At 44.4% G+C, this 24,330-nt stretch overlaps 1 protein-coding gene and 1 long non-coding RNA gene across 4 annotated transcripts in view; one reads left to right on the top strand and one right to left on the bottom strand.

Moving 5' to 3' along the window:
- Positions 1-19,093, bottom strand: part of ANTXR1 (ANTXR cell adhesion molecule 1) — a 254,065-nt gene extending 234,972 nt beyond the window's left edge. Inside the window, exon 1 of the mRNA XM_063932061.1 lies at positions 18,687-19,093. Coding sequence (XP_063788131.1) covers positions 18,687-18,832 — 146 coding nt within the window. The 5' untranslated portion in view covers positions 18,833-19,093. The remainder of the gene's footprint in view (positions 1-18,686) is intronic.
- LOC134936803 (uncharacterized) overlaps positions 1-24,330 on the top strand; it is a 298,887-nt gene that overhangs the window by 5,283 nt on the left and 269,274 nt on the right. For all 3 annotated transcript variants that reach the window (XR_010180549.1, XR_010180548.1, XR_010180550.1), the window contains exon 2: positions 6,362-6,388. This is a non-coding gene — a long non-coding RNA (uncharacterized LOC134936803). The remainder of the gene's footprint in view (positions 1-6,361; positions 6,389-24,330) is intronic.

The following is a 24,330-nucleotide window of genomic DNA, read 5'->3' as shown; positions in this document are numbered from 1 at the left end:
CTACAGTTTATGTATCAGCGCTATGTACTAACAGCTTATGCTGAAGATTTCACAAAAATGTCCTGCAGGAGGCTCATTAGCGCTGCAGACCTCACTCCTCATTATTATCAATGGGGACTATGATCTAACCCCAATATACCAATTTTTGAAAAGCTTTGTTTTCTGAGTTTGGCCCCGATGGTTTACACTATCCTCAGATGGTGTAAACCCCATTATGCCTAAGGAGACTATCTGACAGGAAAGGTATCTTCCGATCCCTCTCCAGCAGCCTCTGGATGACTCCTGTATCTGACACTATGTGCATGCCCTGCCTCTGTTCCTGCGAGTTTCACTTAATACATAGCATACTTGCCGATATTCTGTCCCCCTCCTCCGGGAAGAAGCAGCCAGCTCAGCATAGCGGGGGGCGTGGCATGGCATACTGGAGGCGTGACTGAGGGGGGTTATACTAGATAGGTATGAAGTGGGGGCGTGTCCGTGAAATCCCATCATCACAGATCTATCCCCACTACACAATGCCAAGATTACAGGGGGCAGTGCCATGATAATAATAATAATAATAATAATAATAATTGTATTTATATACTATACATTTATGATTATATAGTAATCATAATGCAAGATTGGTGTAGGCATTTTGGGTAATAACTTCCACGGGTTGTGTATTCCACACTCACAGTGTACCAGGTGCGGTAGCCATCTTGGGCGCACTGCGTAGGATTACCCTGGGTGGAATAGTCCACCCCTAGAAGAGATGACACAAAATGGGGGTGATTGCAGCATCCTAACGCGATTTACCACGAACCACATCATCGGCCCCCCTGTCTGTGGGAGGTTGTGTGTGGTTGCAGGGGGTGCGGACAGGTGGTGGCTGGGCTGGAGACTTGCACATCCGGTTTTCATGAGCCTCCCAGCTGGAGAGTAGACGAGTATGCTACATAGCTGGGATATTTTTACAAAAACTAAAATATCCATCACGATACGGACTGTTATTATAATATACATTCTAGTCTTACACAAAGGCATTCAGTTATACAGTACTGTAATTTGTAGGAAATGTGCAATCTCAGTATTTTGATCTTGTGACATGTTCATACAGTAGCAGTGTCTGCAGTTTCTCTCTGTTGCAAAGTGAGACTAGGCTCTGTGCACAAGATTATGTGAATCCATCTCTCCTCCTCCAAAGCAGTCCCTGTGAGTCGTAAAAAAGTGAAGTCACTGCAAAAGCAATAACTTCACTTCTCCTTCGGGAGCTGAGGTTGTCCTGTGCATGCAAGGTCAGCTATCCATGAATATGGTCCTGAGGAACCCTCTCCCAGTAATTTCTGTGGGATATAGTCCCTAGGCTACAGTGGCCAACAGCATCTTCAAATGGTGTTAGGTCCCTGGGGCCAAACTCTGGAATGCTTTGCATTGGAGCATGGTAAAGCTACCAGTTTTGCAACTCTCATAGATACCAATGGGGGCTACAGCTGCTGACAGAAATGGAAGGACAGCGCCAGATACAGAAATATCTGCTGCAGTCCCTCCTTCATACATTCGGGGGTCCTTAATATTTGTGAGTTCCCCCCACCCCCGAAAAAAACCTGATATGCAGCAAATATTATTTGATAAATAGGCCCCCTAGTATTGATCCCCCTCCTAATGCGGATACCACTCCTATTTCAGCTTTCATCTCCGTTCAGGCTTCTAACACCAAACACATCTATAATAATCTCTTCTCAGTTCCCCGACACTATCTCCTCCATCCATCATCAGTGCGAAAGATCTTGCTTCTTAAAAGGGACTGCCCAGATCCTGCATGAAATTGTATCCTCTACCCAAGCAAATACCTGTTCTGCTCCCTCTGACATCTTCTCTTTGATGCCACAAATGATGGGGAGGTTTCTATTTTATCCTGCTCCCAATATATTACCTGTCCACTTGTCCCTATCCTCTCACAGGTTAGGTCCTTTCCCTGTCCTGCGCTCATCCCAGCTTTAACTAACAACTACAGCCTGCTTTTACTGCCATTTTTCCATCATTAACTGCTAACTGTAAATGAGGCATATATAATCTGCATTGACTATTAAAATACACTTATTGCTGTCCTACAATATACAGTATTTAGAAAGCAGCATGCACTGCTCTGTCAGTCTCTACATTGGTTGTCTGTATAGTCCTGAATACAGCACAAAATGCATCTGCTAAGCCATTGACAAAATTGCACAAAATACATCTCTTCCCTTGTCTCAGCTCATCTCCCCTAATCTGTCTGAGATCTGCACCTCCTTTCATGCTCATTTACTTGGACTTTGTCAGCTGCCTCAGCTCTGCAGTTCCATCCATTGTACAAGAACTTCCTCTAAGATCCAAACCTACAAGCTTTCTCTGGAAACTTTCGCCTTTTGGCAAGCTTATTAAATCCTCACCTTCTTAACCTCCTTAAACTATTGTACTGGATTACCACCCCAGTCACACCACTGAAGCAGAACCTCACTCTACTGCCATAACCAAACACCCTTTGGACACAAAAATCAACAAAGTTGTGTATTGGGGTCATATAGCTTACCAGTTTCCTAAAGTAATCCACATTGTCTAATATACAGTATAAAGGCACTTAGCCTCATGTATCAATTAATTTTCTTATACATTGTGTACGCTTGTGAGCAACATCCAGTCTTGTTTTAGAACTGTGTTTACTCACAGCTGTAAAGTGCTGCAGAGAATACTGGTGCTCTATACATAAATGTGAATCATAATGGTAATAATAATAATAATAATAATAATAATAATAATAAAAAAGCCTCCTCCACAAAATATGTGCAATATAAAGCCATGTAACAAACTTGCCTCCAGACTGCAGCTGCTTGAACCCTAGACCCCCATACCTTGTACTTTATACATAAGGCAGGTTGGCTAGGATTTGTGTTGTTCTTTAATTCTAACTATCTTACATCAACAGAATTTTTGTGTAACTGTTTGGATTCCAAAGTGTGACCTAATATTGCAGGGGACAGCTATGGGTACTGACGTATAGGTTACTGTGCCAAATAGTGCTGTAATTACCAATTAATCACACAATTGCTGTTAGTTCTCCTACACATTCCCCAGCAAAGTGTATACCAGTAACGCTGGGGGTTAAGAGGTACAGTATCGGCTGCATTTCATTTTTCAAACCCCAGTGGGAAACAGTTGAGAAGTGTTCAGCGTCACTGAGAAGGAGCTAGCTCTGAATGGTTTATGTCAGTGATTAGTTTAGTCATTATTATATATTTTACTTGGCACTGTCTCAAAAAATGACCTCACCACTGTACGGATTAAACTCTGGAACAAGGAACATTGCTTTTTACATCCGTACTGGTGTATCTGAGCTCTCGTCCAGCGTGATGACAAGTAGTATGTAGTTTAGTGTTTGTAGCAGAGGACTGTTAAAGCTATATATTTACTCTACTTTGGATAATGGTCTTAACTTGAGTTGTTTCCCCTTGAGGTCATGCACAGTAACAGAAACTGCCAAAAGTAAATTTATGTCATGAGCACATAAATAATGCAAAAACATGGAGGAGACATAAAGGCATCTACTTGTTTCTTTTTTATCTGCAATTTTCCATCAATTTTGCACATCTGCTATTTACTAAAGGGAAAGCCGATGGTAAATGGGAGTCAAACACGGCTTTATACAGCAATAGATCATAGGACCGACCATTGATTATTTAACATAGACAACAATTATTTGTAAGCTAACGAAAACTGCACAGATCATACTGATCCTGATCTGTACAGATTAACGGCTGCTTCTATCAGAGGAAAGGGGTAATCAGAGTTCTATTAGCACTCAAATCTGATGCTTAATAAATACAGGAATTTTATAGAGCAATCCAACAGCGATGACCAGCGGTTTATAATAGATGACAAACCTGATTCATATTAAATTTATCCCCAAAACTTACATTATGAGATAGCACCAAATAAAATTTTCCATCATACTAAGGGACAGACATTTTTGGACACAAATTTCCTTATCATAAAAGCCCTTTCTTATCCTCCCTTCTCCTACAAACCCTTCACTGGCTTCCCTTCTCTTTTTCAGAATCCAATTTAAGCCTCTCACACTCACTTACAAAGCCCTCATACACTCCTCTCCAATTTACATCTCTGACCTTATCTCCCTTTACACTCCCACCCTTCCTCTTCGCTCTGCTACAACTCTCCTGCCTACTGGTTACTTCCTCCCACTCCTACCTCGAAGATTTTACATGTGCTGCTACCTTTTCTAAAATTCTCTACCTCTTCCCCTCAGACTCTCCACCTCTCTACAAAACTTCAAACGGTGTCTCAAAACACACTTCTTTACCATACCCAGCCAAATCTCATCCTAACCCTCTGTTCCACGCTCTCTGTGTACCCCGCCTGTGTCACCCCTATCTGTCTGTTCCTCCCCTTTAGAATGTAAGCTCTCACAAGTAGGGCCATCTTCCCTCATGTACTTATCCTTTTCTTACTGTAATAATCTTCAACTGCACCAAATCCTGCTGTTTTCTGCCACCTTAGTTCAGTGTCGACAAACAGTGGTAGCTGCTCAGTCATTCCTGGAGATAATTATATATCAAGTGATAGAAAAGGGGAAGGGTCACAAACAAACAGCAGACAGAGGGGGGTGCTTTTTCCCTCTGGCATCTCCCCAGCACACTAAAAAATTTACGTGTAACCATACCTGAACCTATCTGGTAATAGAATTTCAGAGAAATCGCTCACATGCGTTTGCAAAGACATGTTTAGCTGCTGGCCGCGTCAAGGCTTCTCCGATATCAGCAGTCCTAACACTACAACATAATGGCAGTGCCCACGTAGGGCCATGTGATTTGACTACAGTATGGCCTCATGATAAAGTCTCCTACTAAAATGCTTCCAGGCAGAGGGCTAGCATACCTGGGAGCCACCCCCAGGATCTCCCATTAGCACTACAAGGAACAGCATGCCTTCCAAATGCTGCTCCCATTGAATGCCTTCTCACACATGCAGACAAACAGTGACAGCTGCTCAATCATTCCTGGAGATAATTATATATCAGGTGCTAGAAAAGGGGGGGGGGGGGGTCACAAACAAACAGCATACACAGGGGGGGTTGTTTTTAAAAAGCACCCCCCCCCCCCCCCTCTCTGTCTGCACTTAGTTCAGTGTCATCTGCTAATGCAGTTGTGTTTAGTTACCCTGTACTTGTCCTATATTATCTTCAACTGTAAGTCACTGTTTTGGTTATTTGTTTATGTATTCTGTAATTGGGTGCTGCGGAACCCTTGTGGCACCATATAAATAAAGAATAATGATAATAATAATATCATCCTGTGTTCTTAAAAACTGTTGCTCTTTATGATATGAATCCATGTGGATAAACTCATCATCTATCGGTCTGCATTCCAAGCTCAATACCGGGGCAGTAAGGATGGTGTAATGGGTAGCATTACTGCCTCACAGCACTGAGGTCATGGGTTCAATTCCCACCATGGTTCTAACTGTGTGGAGTTTGTATATTCTTCCCGTACTTGCATGGGTTTCCTCCGGTTTCCTCCCACAATCCATAAATATACTGGTAGGTTAATTGGCTCCCAACAAAATTAACCCTAGTGTGAATGTGTACATGTGGTAGAAAATATAGGCCCTCATTCCGAGTTGTTCGCTCGCAAGCTGCTTTTAGCAGCTTTGCACACGCTAAGCCGCCGCCTACTGGGAGTGAATCTTAGCTTATCAAAATTGCGAACGAAAGATTAGCAAAATAGCGAATAGACACTTCTTAGCAGTTTCTGAGTAGCTCCACACTTACTCGGCATCTGCGATCAGTTCAGTGCTTGTCGTTCCTGGTTTGACGTCACAAACACACCCAGCGTTCGCCCAGACACTCCTCCGTTTCTCCAGCCACTCCCGCGTTTTTCCCAGAAACGGTAGCGTTTTTTTCGCACACACCCATAAAACGGCTTGTTTCCGCCCAGAAACACCCACTTCCTGTCAATCACATTACGATCACCAGAACGAAGAAAAAACCTTGTAATGCCGTGAGTAAAATACCTAACTGCATAGCAAATTTACTTGGCGCAGTCGCACTGCGGGCATTGCGCATGCGCATTAGCGACTAATCGCTCCGTTGCGAGAAAAAAATACAGAGCGAACAACTCGGAATGACCCCCATAGATGGTAAGCTCCACTGGGGCAGGGGATGATGTGAAGGGCCAAATATTCTATGTAAAGCGCTACGGAATATGTGTGCGCTATATAATTAACTGGTAATAAATAAATAATAAATAATATAAGAGCAGTCACTTTGTGAATTTTGTTATCTCACTGCCACGTTTACAAGTTGTTTCTTTCTTATCTGTGATTTCAGCTGATCTGTCCCAAGCAAATCTGAAAGGTCAGTGGTAAAGCTCTTATAGCACGCTCCCTTCTAGATTTAAGGTGAGTACTCACGGAGAGATCCATGCTTAAAATCTAAGCAATCTGACTAGATTGCTTAGATTTTAAGCACAGATCACTTGTGTGCACCTCCTACAGCGATAGCGATGCGCAGCCCCACTCATCGCTATCGCTGGTGCTAGATTGGCCTGCATGCAAATCTAGGCCAATCTAGCACGTCGCTCATTTCACCCGCTGGGTGGAATGAGCGCCCCCGTCTCCCCCCGCACGCTCAGCACACATCGCGCTGTGCTGAGCGGCGGGAGAGATGTGTGCTGAGCGGTTCTCTCGTGTATATTGGCCTTTAGACCGACAGGCATTTTATCTGGCAGCCTCAGGCCCTGCAGATATTGTGGACTGAAGGCCCCCATTCAATTATGATCCATTCGTTCATAATTTGTGGGACTGAACTTTAATAACATTATCCATACTATTGTTACAGTTATCACTTATTGCAGTTTTTTTTCCTCAGCACACAGACTCTAATCACTCCTGGGCTAATCTTTTAGAGACTGGCAACACAATATAACCATATTTAATTCAGTTACAGTAACCATTTTTAAGTGGTTTACTGCACACTGCTATTTTGTTATCATATTGATTGTGCATTCCATCTTTGTTACACTGTTATGTTTAATAAACATTAATTTTCAATACCATTGAATTCTGTGAGGGCGCGAGAACCCACATCCTTATCTGATTTATTAAGTCTCAGTAGTGGATGGGGGCCTATACACTGTGAAATACCTCACATTTTATAGGCCACAATATCTGCACTCCTTGTGAAGGAACAGGGAAAATGTCTGTTGTTGGGCTGCGGTAAAGCATACACTGCCCGCTGCAGACGACTTTCAACTAAAAATGTATCAATACAGCATGACCAAACGATAATGTCGTAAAACAATTGCCAACATACACTGAATAATTATCTGGGCAATCTGCCGCTATTGAGCGGCACAGACAGATAATTGTAGCGTGTATGCCTAGAATTAGTAAGCCGGAAAACCACATTTCATGTGGACAGGTCTGGATACAGTTTAACCACACATGGGTCTAGAATAATATGGATGACTATTGAGTCCTCAGTTAGAGATGGTAGTCACCGTATGACTAAGGGGGTCATTCAGACCTGATCGTTCGCTAGCGTTTTTTGCACCACTGCGATCAGGTCAAAACTGCTCATGTGTATGCACTGCAATGCGCAGGCATGTCGAACGGGTACAAAGCAGATAGCTGCCCAGCGATGGATTGTATGAAGAATCCGTTAGCACAGAAGTTCGCAAGGAGATTGATAGGAAGAAGGCGTCTGTGGGTGTCGACTGACCGTTATCTGGGAGTGTTTGGAAAATGAAGGCATGTCCAGTCGTTTGCAGGGAGGGTTTCTGACGTCAATTCCGGTTCCGGACAGGCTGAAGTGATCGCAGCGGCTGAGTAAGTCGTGGACTACTCAGAAACTGCACAAACTTTTTTTGTACCGCTCGGCTGCACATGTGTTCTCACACTTGCACAGCTAAAATACAGTCCCCAGTGGGCGGCGACTATGCGATCACACGACTGCAAAACAAAAAAGCTAGCGAGCGATCAACTCTGAACGTGGGCCTCAATCTTTAACTGGGAATGTTTTGTCCAAAATGTTCAGCCTTTTATTAAAACACTGTTACTGCATTCTACTAAATGATTAGCGATAAGTCATGCCTCCCCACTCTCCTGACTCTCGGGAAGTTAGGTTGTTCTGGAGTGATAAGAGGGTTGGCGGCATTAGAGTGCTTCAGAGGCTCCAGCTGTGCTTGGTGTGACTGAGACGCTCTGCCACACGCAGCGATTCCCGTACTATAAGTACTTTTTTCCTGAATTTTTGTGTCTTATTCGCATCGTATGCCACAAAGAAAAAGTTGCTCACCAGGCACACTAGATCCGTACTTTTATCTCAGATTAAGCATAATGAGGCATAGTGCAGTCACTTGCAGCGGAACTTTGGGGGTAATTCAGATCTGATCGCTGGGCTGCGTTGTTTGCTGTCCTGTGATCAGATAGTCGCCGCCTACAGGGGGAGTGTATTTTTGCTGTGTAAGTGTGCGTTCCTATGTGTAGCAGAGCTGCTAAAAATCCGTTTGTGCAGTCTCTGCGCAGCCCAGGACTTACACTTCCAGTGTAATTGAATCCTGCTGATGTCACACACCTCCCTGAAAACGCTGCATTTTTCTGGACACACCCTGTAAACGGTAAATTGCCACCCACTAACGGCCTCTTCCTGACAATCACCTTGCGAACGCCCGTGCGATTGGATCCTTTGTAGCTGTCCGACACGCCTGCGCATTGCGGTGCATATGCATGCGCAGTTTGGACCTGATTGCCGCAGCGATCAGTTCTGAATGACCCCCTCTGTCTCCTGCCTTCTGCACCCAGATTAACCACTTAGTTGTACACAGTAGTCACAGCAGTCAGTGTGTTTCCCCCACGCACTGCACTTTTGTTGCATTAGGGATACGAATAAGATGCAGATTTTGGGAAAATGTCTCTGGTGAGACGCTTGGTGTGACTCACTTTCACGCTAGCACAAAAATCCCTGTTTTTTGCCTGTGAACACGATTCCACACGGACATTTTGTGTGTGTGAAAGCATTCTACCTGGGGTGATTTCCCGGGTCCCCAACCCTGCTCCTTACCAGGCTCGGGGCTGAGACCCAGGAATTTGCCGCCTTGCTAGACCTGTTAAATTCCCAGCATGTAGTCTGAAAGGAGTATAATACCCCTCTCAGACATACGACCCAGGAATTTCCCTGCTCAGTCCCGGATTGTTCATCTCTGAAAAATCCCAGGTTTTTGCTGGAGACCCCTTTCACACTAAACCTGAGACCTGGGAAATTCCCGGGTCGACCCCTTTCAGACATAAGCCTGGTCTTACACTCACACATCTTACACATACACGTCACACTCAAACACACACATACATGTAATATACACACACATGCCAAATTCATACACACACTCTCACACACTCACCACAACAGGCCGCCTCTCTGTTAGGCTGCGCCGGCTGCTTCTACAACTTCAATGCAGAACGGACTACAGCAGCCAGCGCACGCCCCCTCCAGGCAGCCCCGCCCCTTCCAGTGGTCCAGCGCCAGTCAGAGGCATGTAGGTGTGACCCGGGAGCAAATTCCCGGGTCGCACCTTTCAGACCTAAGCCGGGTTGTCTTCCCGGGACTTAAATTCCGGGAAAAACCCTGCTCATTGCAGGGTCGGCAATCCGGGAATGTGTTTCCGGGTAGGGACCTTTCAGACGCGCCAAATTCCCAGGATGATGCGCGTTCATGTGCACAATCCCGGAAATTTGGAGCATGTCTGACAGGGGTATCAGTTACAAAGTCCAAATGGGGCTGTTTGGCATGATTTGGGGGGTGTGGACACAGCTGTATGAATTAGAATCAAACAGACAATGGGGGATTCAATTGCTGGCGAAGGGTGCAAAGTGCCGTTGCCGCTGTATTTAAATGGCAGCAACAACAGCTCATCCCATACCCTTCGCCCAGCCGGCCAAATGCCTGGTTTGCACAAAAGTGCTCATTACCCTATGAGGTAGTAAACACTTTTGTGCTAATCCCGTTGCCATAAAGTGTGGCATCTGCCACGTTAATTCACCCACAATTAAATTACCCTGAATATGTCAATGACGCACAGGGTGAGTTATGCTTTCCTATATTTATTTTTATATGTAATATAAGTAAATATTACATTTAGGAGTATGTAAAACACCAGTCAGCAGATACTGATGTAAAAGCAAGCACTTGCAAACAGTAATGGAAACAAATGAAAATTAGGGCCCTTAAGCACTATTACATGTTGCAGCTGGAATGATGTGAGGGTGACCTGATTACAAAACTTCCGGGAATATTAAACGAATGGTCTGACAGCGGCAGATGGGAGGAACACTAACTCCAGGCTGTTTAGTCTCTACATCTGAAAGTTGTCTACCCCAAAAATGTGACTGCCAATATATTGGGTCTTTTCTTGTTTTCCTTCTACCCAATCAATATATGAACAAAGCAGAAAATACAAGTTTGCACCCCCCTTTAAGATACTGCCCACTAAAATAAATCCACTTTCCACAACAGTTTTCGCTTTCATGAAAATGTAGATGAAGTATCACAAGACAGAACCAACGCTGTACTCCCACTGTTTGGAACTTCTGTAATATGAGCATCTCTAACATTAAGATGGAAATTGTTGGAAAATGCCCCAATTTCCCCAGTTTGCTTTCATTATAAAAGACACAACTTTGACCTTACACAAGGCATTAGCTATCTTAAGATGTTCAGCGACAGTAGCATATGTATTTGGATTACACCAGGCAGTGACACACACTAATTTCCTTCTTGCACCCATGATTTTACCCATTTATTTTATTTGCAACAGACATATTCAATATTAGACATAAAAACACTGCTAAAATGTTTCTTTACTATATAATAATTCTCTAAGCTCTGGGGGTAATTCCAAGTTGATCGCAGCAGGAATTTTTTTAGCAGTTGGGCAAAACCATGTGCACTGCAGGGGGGGGGGGCAGATATAACATTTGCATAGAGAGTTAGATTTGGGTGGGTTATTTTGTTTCTGTGCAGGGTAAATACTGGCTGCTTTATTTTTACACTGCAATCTAGATTGCAGATTAAACACACCACACCCAAATCTAACTCTCTCTGCACATGTTAAATCTGCCTCCCCTGCAGTGCACATGGTTTTGGCCAACTGCTAAAAAATTTCCTGCTGCGATCAACTTGGAATTACCCCCTCTGTCCAGTCTCTAGCATGCATGTATAATGGGAGCCAGGGAGCTCGTCCCAATGGCTCACACTCCTAGGAAGACTGGACATACCTAACTGGAAGGAGCAGAACCCGCCGGGCTGCTGGGAATTATGTAAATATGGGGGTGGGGCAGAACAAACCAGCAGAGAGGGGGTGAGGTTATTCAGAGCGAGGGGCAGGGAGATTGCTACTATTTTAGAGAGTCTCCCTGACATTATAGAGAGTTGGCAAATATGTTGCAAGCTATTGTCCTTCGTCATTAGTAGGGATTGCCATCGGTGTGATCACCATTAATGGTTGCCATCGATGGTGATATTGTAAGTGGCCATTGATGGCAGCCTACTCTGCAATGGATGACCATTGATGGGTTCACCAATATGGTGGTCATCCTTTTTCTTTGACTGACTGGCCTGTAAGCCAATCAGAACCTGGAGGCGGGGTTGTTGGGGGCAGAGCTAATTTGGTTATGTTGTGCCATTGATGGAGGGAAACCATCTGGTTCTCCCCCATCGATGGCAAAAGTATTCTACATCAGCCATAAACCATTGATGATTCATAATCATAAAAGGTCGATGGCCAGCGCTAGTGATTAGCTATGAGGCTCAGGTACTAGTATTAATATACAGTAAACTCACTGTTTGTAGCTCCTTTACATAAGGAAATTCATGTGGGGACATACATGCTATGAAATTTGGGCCAGTTTTCTAGAAAACAACCAAACTGGACTACACTGTGAATACTGGTGGTCATTCCGAGTTGTTCGTTTGCTGCCGATTTTCGCAGTGCAGCGATTAAGTAAAAAAATGGCAAAAATGCGCATGCGCATGGTACGCAGCGTGCATGCGCTAAGTACTTTCACACAAAACTTTGTAGATTTACACAAGCTCGAGCGACGTTTTTTCATCGCTCGAGTGATCGGAGTGTGATTGACAGGAAGTGGGTGTTTCTGGGCGGAAACTGGCCGTTTTCAGGGATTGTGCTAAAAAACGCAGGCGTGCCAGGTAAAAACGCAGGAGTGGCTGGAGAAACGGGGGAGTGGCTGGCCGAACGCAGGGCGTGTTTGTGACGTCAAACCAGGAACTAAACGGACTGAGGTGATTGCAGTCTAGGAGTAGGTCTGGAGCTACTCAGAAACTGCAGCAAATTATTTGTAGCAGTTCTGCTAATCTTTCGTTCGCTATTTTGCTAAGGTAAGATACACTCCCAGAGGGCGGCGGCCTAGCGTTTGCAATGCTGCTAAAAGCAGCTAGCGAGCGATCAACTCGGAATGACCACCACTGTGTGCAGCTGGTTTAAGCTCAGCACTATACAGTATAGCATCTCCCAAACTGTAGGATTTTCTACTAACCAAACAATATTGTTTTTTGCCTTTAAATGATCTTGAGTCCAGTAACTGAATACATAGGAATCTACAGGATTCGGAGAAGATTATATTTCATATCTTGGACCCGTTCTCTTTAAATACTGGAATGGTGTAAACATTTAGCTATGGTATACTCTTTTCACAACCTCTGCATTTAATTTATGTGAGACTGCGAAGTATTAGCATTTAATCCAAGGTTTAGGCATAGTATTTTATATTCTGGCAAGATTCACTGCATTATCAACATAAACTCATTGGTAAGCATCTACTGTACATTGCCCAGTTGCTCCACTAGATGGCAGCACCAGTCAGAATTTGGCAGCTCCTTCACTCTTTGCCTTCCCCAAATCAAAGCAAAATTCATTGTAACCACTTTCTAGGTCAGGAATGAAAAACAATTGGCAGTCTTGTCGATGCTGAACTACATCTTCCATGATGCTCAGCCAGCTATTCCTAGCAGGCCAGTCTCATTTATTTTCTCTCCTCAAGCGAAATCTAGACTTTGGGTTATGATTCAAGCAAGATCAGCATGATAAGGATTGGCAGTTGTCAGCAAATTTACTTTCAGTCAAAAATAAGTCTCAGTTGCACCAATTGATAAGGAAAAAGCAGGTGTCAGTAAAAGTGAACCCTACATTTTCTTCCCAAAAATTTTTTTTTTCTTTTCTTAAAGGATAAACTTAGGTTAGGTTATAGGGGATGGAGTTAAAATACCGTCTGTCGGGATCCCGGCGTTCGGGAGACCGACACCAGAGTCCCGTCAGACGGTGAAATACCTCTGGACAGAATCCCGACCACCGCTGGGTATTTCCACTCGGCTGGTGGATCCACGCCACCAACCAAGCGGGAATATAACCTGTGGCAAGTGATGCAAAAAATGAGGTAGCCACATTTGTGGATGCCCGCCATCATTTTTCTGATTGCAACGGCTGCGTATGACGTCAAGCAGCCACCCCGATCACCCCCCTGTCCAACCCACCGTTTGAATGGCACCGTCCCCGTTTCTCGGTCGCCACCTCCGCAACGCCCCATCTTGGAAATGGAGCGTTGCCACCCCTCCCCTCCGATTGACAGGCAGAGGCAATCGCATGCACCCGCATTCTCTTAGTAGTTTTTGCGGTTGGATCGTGTATTGTGATCCAACCTGATTTAGCCCCAGAGATTGCATCTAATACACAAGTGTAAAATAATGGGCCCTACACACTCGGCGACTGGCCGCCGAGCTGTCCGACGGCCGGACGAACCGGCCGCGGGGTTGGGGTTTCCTCACTTCCCCGTCACCCGGCTCCATAGCCGTGCATTCTAATATGAATGAGATTGTCCATATTGGCCTGCGGGTATGAACGAGCCTGCACCAATGATGAACGAGCGTGGGGCCGCGCATCATTCATCGTTGGTGCCTACACACTGAAAGATATGAACGACATCTCATTCATTAATGAACGAGATCGTTCATATCTTTCAGTGAAATCTTTCAGTGTGTAGGGCCCTTTAAGTCTCAGAAAAAGGGTCAATTTGCTTACTAAGCAGAGCCGATCATATGCACATACAAATAAGTCCAGCTCTGCTATGGAAACATATGTGCCTGCTTTACTCCTAGACTGCACAGTGATAAACACTGTACACCTGGTTTATGCCAGGATATATGGGTACACAGTAGTAGTAGTAAATGCTAAAAACACAGCACGCAGTTAATACATAGTATAACTAGACCGTATTATGAATATACACATATCTTCAGATTGTACCGATTTTCACAGGACAGTCCTGTTTTTTGTCAGGAGTCCCAAGTTCATAATTGTGGATGTATGGAGCTATGTATACAGGAAAGTCGCAATCACCGTAGGAAAGGAAATTAAATCAAGTACAAGTACAAAGTCATTTTTTATTAAACACAGCTGACAATTGTCATCTCCATCAATTCTTATTTTGTGTTTTTTAAACACTCACAAGTGATACAGGCGTACTTTCTTCTCTCTAGCGGTCGCTTTGGCCACGTTTTGCATGAACACTCCCTTACTATACTCTGCCACTTAGGCGTCCCATCAAAGCACCATACACATACATTTTAGGAGTAAGTCCAAAATGAGTATGTATGTGGGGTAGTTGAAAAATAAGCAGACTGCAGGGAAAAATGCAAGTTCCGTTTATGTCTAACTCTTAAGGTGGAAATTCAATTGTTTTGGGTGTCTAAAACTCCCATCTAAACAGGACTGTTTAGACACCCAAACAACAGTCAGGATTCAATTAATGTTTGGGCGGCCATGCATAATCACGCCCAAACAGACAGGGTTTGCTGCGTAAAAAGGCTAAACCTATCTAAAGTCCTGCTTTGAGTGTCTGAACTCCCAAATTGCTGACAGTACATATTTCTGCTCTCTCCTCAGGAGGCTGCGAGAAGAAATGTCATCCTCGTGGCTACCGGGCGTCTAAGCGGAGCAACAATTGAATTGCTCTATTTTATGCCTCCTAGTGGTGACCGTGGGGTAAAAAAAAAAGAACTGCCCCCCTAACTGTCACTACTACCTTCAGTTCTGGGAAATATTCTCTGCAAATTGCATCATCATAGCCCCCCTATCCCATGCAATGCTTCACTTCCCAACATTGCATCATGGGTCAGGGAGGGGGCATCACAATTTGCCTGAGGCAGAAGCAGTGGAGTATCTATATTGGGTTCAGGGAGGCCCACACCACACACCCTGCGCCAACACCGTAATAGAGCGGCAATGCACCCTGTCCTCTAAACCAATAATATCATGATGTCACCCCTGGTAAGCAGAGCTCTGCCTGGAGTGTCCTTAACTCCACAGGCTGCAGGGCGACTCTGCAATAGCACTACTGGATGCAGAGTGCCATTTCAGGCACCCTGCAAGTCACATGCTGTGGGGCAGTGGCGGTGCCACCCCAGGGCTCTTCGCACAGTTGTGGCCCTGCCCCCGTTTCTTTGGCAGTGCTACACAAATCACTGTGAAAATGGTGCGGCGGACATTCACTCTGCATTTCACGCATGCACAGTACAAAATTGCCAGCAAGACGTCCACTGCGCTATATCCCCAGAGACCTGCGCACATGCAGTAGACTATGGCACAGCATCAGACTCTCCTAGTACTCACTAATGTGCTGCCAGCTAGAAAAGAGGAGGCCCAGGCGGAGACTGCATACGTGCCCTGTCCTCTCTTAATACGCCCATAGGCAGAAGATTTAACATTGACAAGTATGGGACACACATACTGTGCAGCACTATACAGAGAATATATGTCATTCACATCAATCACTATGGCAAAAGGCATTTCCTAGGGCTGGCAGTGCTGACAAAGCTTCTGCTGTACACTACTGTTCTATTCTGTCACTGATGTGTAGGTGCATCTGCAGCTACACGCACACTCATACCACTGTCGATATATAGTATTCATGTTTCACTTACAGTACTGTGACAATAATGTTATACGCATAAACACACTATTGGCCATATGATGAACTAGCACTATTACTAATTACAATGTATACATTATAACGTGCTGATGCACATTCATCTTTTGTTTCAACCCCTAACCATCCCTGCAATAGAGTTTTGGAAGAGCAGCTTGCAGGGAAACGTTGCACTGTGGTAGCTATAAAGCTCTTTTAGTTCTGTAGAACACAGTGAATAACCCGACACATTTGAGTATTTAAAAATATATTTATCAATAGAAGTTTGATTCATGTGTCTTAGAACTTTCTGATGTAAAAACCAGAACTGCAGATGAAATCTGGTCCCACAGCCCATATAGACACTCCGTCTCTCCACACGTATCTGTTTAAGCTGCCATGGGACCTGATCTCTTCCATGAGCACAGCTGGCAGATGACTGTAATTCTCTGCAGCAGGAACGCAGGCTGACGCTCAGATGAAGGGGGAAGAACAGCTGCCTCAGCTATTTTTTTTGTGAAGATCAGGCAGGCTGAGTGCAATAGCTGCATCCATTCTTGTACTATGTATGCCCATTTTTCTGTGGCTTACATGTATATGGATGCATACAATGTGCAAGCCTTTATGGTGAAGCTTGATGATAACCAGGGGGGGATTTTGTTGCTATTTTATGAGCTGAACACGTGTGTATTCCAAGCATTAATGCAAATATACTGTACATCTGAGCACTGATTACCTGCAGCCCTTAAGGATGCCTCCCCCAATGCAGTATACCACCAATACTGAGTATGCCACCCACATTCTCCTACCCACCCGTACTAAGATCTGATCAAAATAATGTTATCCCAATTTTACTTCTGCCACTAATTACCTGCTATTGTGTTTTTTTTTTTTATTGCACGCTTAACCCCACCATGTGTTTTTCCTGTAATGTTTACCTCCACTGATTGCACACCTTGCCATTGTGCCCTACATGCAGGGTACATCATACTACTACATAAGCATCAGTTTTCCCATATATGAACTTGGCCCTTGTATGGCTCACCTACCACAGTGTAACCTTCAAAGTGCACCCAACATGGCTGCCCCATATGGTACACTTGTGGATGGGATGAAAAATACATGGACCTTGTGGTTTTGTTGGAATCCTACTCTAAACTGTAGGACTCTGAAATCACCCCCGTTTTGTGTCATCTCTTCTAGGGGTGGACTATTCCACCTTGGGTAATCCAACGCTGAGCGCCCAAGATGGCTGCCGCACCTAGTACCTTGTGAGGGTGGAATACACAACCCTTGGAAGTATTACCCAAAATGCCTACACCAATCCTGCATTATGCTTTCTGTGTGCTTAAGGTTTTCTTTTATGTCTGTGTGGCTTATCTATTGCTGTATTACTCAAATCCTCTGTATCATGTGCATTGTTTTTGATGTCTGTAAAGCGCCTTGAGTCCTGTTGGAGAAAGAGCGCTATATAAATAAAATTATTATTATTATTATTATTTAATACCTTACAGCGTACAAACTAAGACCTTGTGAAAGGAAGAGGAGAAAGTTGCTTTATTTTACTATAACTTATGTATACTCTCTTTCCAAGCACATCTGCATGCCATTTGTAATGTGTGCATGTGGGTTTGCAAACAGCTGCCTACTGAAACTGTGCTGGGCCATGTGTAATCAATCAGCCTGCTGGTCCCATAAAGCTCTGCCAGGAAGGAATGTCTTCAGGTATGCCCAGTCTGATCTTTTCATTATATGAGGTTTACCCATGCCATGTAACAACACCATGTAACCCACAATACCTACTGACTACCACCGACTGTATAGCCGGCATCCATGCTCACTGGAAGTGTCTGCCATCTTTGTTTGCTTATAGACCATCTTCATCCCATAGTAGGTTCAGTTCCAGAAACAGCATCATTAGCGATGTTATGTGCATCACATATGACCCCCAGAGTCTTGGCAGAGAGACCTAGATCTGATCTGCCTGGCCGCAACCAATGTTCTAGCAATGGTTTGGATACATTTGCTTTATGCATAAGCCATTTGTTTTTATACATCTATAAATTCCATATATATATATAGCAATGTAAGAAAATAAATAATAAATAAGATTTTCTAGGATCCACTATCAAATCTCAGTTCCCTAGATGTGTAAAAAGCCAGGTGCTCCCGAGTACAAAGCCTGGTCCCCCCTCTCAGCGGTCACCCTGGAGCACTTTAGGAGCTGACCCAGGATTTATGCAGCAGACATTCTCTGCTGCTGACTTCTGTCCAAGATCTGAACTGCATAAGGGATCTATCACAACAGCTGAGGGCAAAATTGCAGCGTTTCCATTGTTACATTGGCAAAGGTCTCATATAACCTCTTCTCTGACAGGCAATTCATCAGTCCTCTTTCAGCAGTCTGTTAAAGCAAGAAGCCAACAACTATATACACATTATATATATATATATATATATATATATATATATATATATTTATTTATATAGTTAGTTAGTTAGTTAGATATATATATATATATATATATAAATACACACACACACACACACACACACACACACACACACACACACACACACACACACACTATGGATGCACACATGCATACAGTATACACACACAAATACACTACAGATGTATTCAGTGCCACAATATGTCAAAAATTTAAATTGGCACTTACTTGTCCAACACGAAGTACAGGTCAAAACCTCCATAGCAGGAATGGCCACCACTCTCTCCTGTCCCACCTTGGCTGTCACAGGCTAAAATAAATGTAGCTAGGAGAAGTGGCTTAAACCCCAAATGGAAGGCACACAATCCAGACATTGCTATTCCGTGATATCTGAGAAACCTGCAGAAACTTTGCACCTACAGATGTGCAATCCACTCAGACCAGTTCCAACTGCACTCCACTTGTGGATCTGTCGTTTTGGCTTTCAGAGATCTTGGTTCCTTTCCACCTTCTCTGTGGGGCGTCAGAATGAGTGCAGCACTGCCTGCATACCTCTTTTGTTGTCAGGGGTTTGCATCACATTTGTATGCTGCTCTGAGGAGGCACTGCTGTGCTCACTTTAATGGGATGAAAAGTTTTCCTTGACAAACTTTGCTTTGTTTAAACCTGCAGAATATTTTTTTTGGTGCCAGAGCACAGTGTAAGAACAGTACAAATCCTGACACCTTGTGGTGGCAGAGCAGAATGCAGGCACGGTAAGCACAGTATATTAGTTGTATTAGAGGCAGGGATCACCCTTCTGATAACTGATTGGAAGACTTTTCTATATTCATAGAACTGTTTTCTTTATTGACATGGGAGCTTTCATGTGTTGAATACAATTTTTCATGATCTTGATGGAAGAAATGATGGCCCAGTGTAATAATGATGGATCACATGAAAGGTAAAAGTAGAGATAATTAAGACATGATGGCACAACACATATATCTGCATTGTGCAATGAGAATTCATGAAAGACTGAACTTGATGAACTTTTTTCTTTTGGCCTGGTATATGGTTTAGTTTTGGATGTAAACAAAACTTGGAAACAAAATGTCAAAATGTTCTGAAATGCAGAGAAATGGGTTACACTGAATAAACAAATAGACATATACGGGGGCGAAAGTTTATCCTAGTTGCCCGGAGGCAAGTTGGAGTTTGGTGCCCATCCCCCTTAAAAATAGGGGAATCAAATATGGTGTGTGCATGTATCTAGGGGTTGGTATTGAGATTCTTGCGTTTGGGATGCCGGCAGTCAGAATACCGATAGCGACATCCAGTCATGCAGGATCCCGACACATGTTGTGTAAGTATAGTAACGCTAACTCCCCCCCCCCACGCAGCCTGACTCCAACCCTCCACCCCACCCACAGTCTAACCTAATCCTCCCCAGCCGTGCCTAACCCTACCTCCCTGCAGCCTAACCCTAACCCTTCCCAGCGGTGCCTAACCGCCCTCTCCCAACTTTAACCTCCCCCCTCCAGCAGCCTAACCCGTACCGCCCATCTGCAGCCTAAACCTACCACCCCCCCCCCCCCCCACACACACACACACACACTGCCCCGCAGCCTGGCCCTGACCCAGCCTGGCATACTGTCGATCGGGATGCCGGCAGTTGGGATTCTGGTGCTGGCATTTTGATCTATGTTGGCGTTCCGGCGCCAGTCTTCTGACCAGTGTTGACATTCCGGAGTCGGCATTCTGACTGAAAGCATACCGATTGCCAGTATGGTGACCGGATCCCATATGTATGTACTCGTATGTATTTATGCATGTATACTGTAGATAGATAGATAGATAGATAGATAGATAGATAGATAGATAGATAGATAGATAGAGCACTCAGCTGGTCTACAGGGACTAGAGCCCGCTTTGAATTGTCAGGGCTCCATCTACATTTCAACGGCAAGTAGGTCAAGGTCAGACTCTCGAAATTCAGCCGTCTGCAGCATGCAGAATCAGCGTTTAATGGTGGATTCCATCTCACAGTCCAGCATCAGGGTGGGTGCACCATCGCATACTGCAATGCCAGCTGAGTGGTACCAGGTGGGAGCCATCCTGTCCCCTATTGCAGGTGTTAGCAGGGCTCCTGGGACACAGACGATTAATTCTGCAGCAGCAGTGGGTGCGCCGCAGAGCTCTGTTTGAAGATCAGTGGTCTCACTTGGATCCCGCTGTGAACCACACAGGTGCTGCTGTACATGCAGATGCCCCTTCAGGGCTTGGAGCCCGGAGGCCAGGCATCTCCATTGCCTCTGGGAGTTCCGCCCCATGGGGGTAATTCAGACCTGATTGTAGAAGCAAATTTGTTAGCATTTGGGCAAAACCATGTGCACTGCAGGGGGGGGGGGGGGGGGGGCAGATATTACATTTGCAGAGACAGTTAGATTTGGGTGGGTTATATTGTTTCTGTGCAGGGTAAATACTGGCTGCTTTATGTTTACACTGCAATTTAGATTTCAGTTTGAACACACCCCACCCAAATCTAATGTGAGGTGCACATGGATTTGCCCAACTGCTAACAAATTTGCTGCTACAATCAGGTCTGATTTACCCCCCCGTGACATATACACTAAGGGCCTAATTCAGAGTTGATCGCAGCAGCAACTCTCTCTGCACATGTTACTCTCTAGGGATACAGTCGTTAGGTCGACCCAACTTAGGTCAAAACTCATTAGGTCGACCACTGTAGGTCGAAAATGCCATTAGGTGGACATGCATTAGGTCAACATGTACTAGGTCGACAGCTCAAAAGGTCGACATGAGTTTTTCAAACTTTTTTTCATTCTTTGGATTTTTTCATACTTAACGATCCACTTGGACTATGATTGGAATGGTAACCTGTGCCGAGCGAAGCGGTAGCAGAGTGAGGTACCTTGCCCGAAGCATGCGAGGTGACATGGTGCACTAATTTGGGTTCCCGTCACTTTACGTATAGTTGGAAAAAAGCTTCTTTATGCGGCTAAACCCGACACTAATGGGTACAAAAAAGGGCGATAAGCATCATCACTTGAATATTGCCCCTGACATCTCCTGTCACTTAAAACAGGATATCGGGTGGTGATAACAATTTAATTCCACCATATATGAGAAAATAATAAGCCCATCATCGGTGCGTACGCAGAATGGTCCTTGTGATCTCACCTGCACTTTCCCTCTGCCTGATTGACAGTCAGTGGCGTTGCTGGGGTTGGTCGGGGGCGTGTCACTGTTACCACGCAGACTTCCTGGCCTCGCAGCTCCCACTCCTGTCAGTCAGCTGAGTAAGCTGGAGCCTACTCAGCTGGCCCTCTGCGTGGAGCATTGCGACGGATGATCGCGATGTTGGCTACCAGCTTGCAACGTTGGTTGCAGTGCTGGGTTAGCTGCGACATACTGTACAGGAGGTTTCTCTTCTGCTGAGACGTCTCCGGCATGCATCTCCTGGAGATCGGATGAAAAGAGATTGCTGCTTGCATGTAGCATTGCCTTTTTATCCATCTCTGAATTAGGCCTACTGTCGGATAAGCTCATGTGTGGAGCATGGCCGGGTGCATATGAAGCTCTCCCATGTGTCTTATTCTGTGTTCACTGCTCCTTCTAAAGGGAAAACTGCATGCACCAAATAAAAAAAATGTCTTTAAATAAATGAAGGGATGCAGGAGCACTCTGAGTCTACAGGCGCGGGTATGGTCATTTGTAACATCTTCCCTCCCACGGGAACTCTGATGATCTGTGGGATTATACGAGATATTGGAGGCGGAGGACATAATTAAGAAGATTATCAGAACCAAAGTTCGAGATATAAAAAACATTTGATTACAGGACAATGATATAAATCATCTGGTGCTGTGACAGGGTGCACATTGCTGTCTAGCTGTCCATGCCAGTATAAATACTGTATGTGATACATATGCTCAATGAAATATATTAAATATATTAGAAACGTCCTTGTATACATTGCAGACGACAAAAAAAACATAGAATAAAAGAGAGTTTACATGAGATCATCCAGCATACAGGAGGGGAAACACTTCACACATTCCGTTATTCCTGTCTTGAGCACCAAAAGATCCATTGGATTATTTTAAAACCACTAATGTAACTAAAGAGAGAGCCCTACTCTGCCGGGGAGGTCTTAGGGAAAGTGCATCCAGAAGGCCACACAAATCTGCTTTGGGTATCTGGTGTAATATAATGCTGGTCCTGTATAAAGGGCAAATGTGTCCACCTTTTATAGACAGATGGGAGGCTGGGAATAATAATAGAATTACAATGGAATTACTTCTTGTTAGGAATAAATCCTTGAAATTTTGGAGTCTACGCTGCCGGCATCCAGGCTGGAACTGGTTAATTACAAGGCATGGAGGAAACACAGTGGTCATGATAGATTGGGAACTTGAAAAATCATGCTTTGGTATTAGTGTCCCATATGGTGATTAGGAATGCAGTTAAAATTCCGTCTGTCGGTATCCTGCCATTCAGGAGACCGACGCTGGAAAGCCGACAGCCGGTGAAATACTGACAGATGGAATCCCGACATCCACGGGGTATTCCCACTCGGTTGGTGGCTCCACTCCACCAACCGAGTGGGAATATAACCTGTGGAGAGCGAAGTGAGCCACCGGGCCCAAAGTGTGGCGAGCGCAGCAAGCCTGCGAGGAATGCCGCTGTCGGTATATCTGCTGGTAAATTATACCAATTCCGGTGATTATATTCCTGAATATTCCATCACTTTTATTACTTCCATTACTTAAGAATTATTCTTAAGAATTTTTGAATCCGGTACCAATTTCTGTTAATTCAGTGCAGCCATTTTTGGGGTATTCCCACAGAATGTAAGGATCCCCAGGATTTAACAATGAAAGACCTCAGCAAAAGCAAATATCTCCAATATCTCCTGTGTTCCTTCCATTTCCGACTGCAATGCATCCTCCATAACTTTCTATTGGATCTCCTATGCTGCCAGATTTACTATGCTTGGCCCCAGCTGCTAATGCCATCTGAAGATGGCGTTAGCCTATAGTAGTTTTTACTGGAGTGCGATCCTCCGGGTGACTCTCCATCTGCTGCCGATGAGGCATGTACAATAATGCGCCAAAGCCAAACCTGGAAGCAGAGTGATAGTACAAGCTAACATTCTGCTTCCGGCTGCTCATCAGGAGGGGCTGTTATCGGAACCCATGTTCAGGAAATAGTTATTTCCCAAATTTTGTGTGAAAATTAAAATTTTCACGTTGCAAATTTAAGTGAAAATATTTATCACTTCCGCATTTTTTATGTGGATTGTGATATATAGGGGTATATTCAATTAGCGTCGGTTCCATTCCGACATGCATTTGTCGGAATGGATCCGACAACTCCTATTCAATCTCATCTCAATTCGACTTTTTCAAGTCGAATTAAGATGAGGGACCCAGAGGAGGAGAGGAAGGGGGGGAGTCTGCCCATTGTTTGATATTTGGTGATGGGTGCCAGGATATAGCAAGTTTGGCTGCATATTAATATCTCAAAATGAGATAAACCAACATGAGGGGCCAAATGTAATAGAGTGAGAGTTTCAGAAAGTGAGAGAGAGATCTGGTAAGGTTTTGCAGTTTTTTTAAAAGGGCAATAATTTACACAGCAAGATCAACCTGGTTTTGCAGTGTAAATGATTGCCACTTTAAAAAAAGAAAAAAAAAGAAAAACCTTACCAAATCTCTCACTTTCTGAAACTCTCACTCTATTACATTTGGCTCGATATGTGTTCTACTAGCAGCTGAAATACATGTCAGTGTGTGGCTGGGGGCAGGCCCTGCTGCTCTGCACGCTCTGGCAGCTCAGTCTCACGCAGGAAGTGAAATCAGAAAAA

This window comes from Pseudophryne corroboree, chromosome 6 (genome assembly GCF_028390025.1).
Source record: "Pseudophryne corroboree isolate aPseCor3 chromosome 6, aPseCor3.hap2, whole genome shotgun sequence".
Lineage (NCBI taxonomy): Eukaryota > Metazoa > Chordata > Amphibia > Anura > Myobatrachidae > Pseudophryne > Pseudophryne corroboree.
Note: the sequence above shows the minus strand (reverse complement) of the source record. Positions and strands in the feature narration are given on the sequence as shown.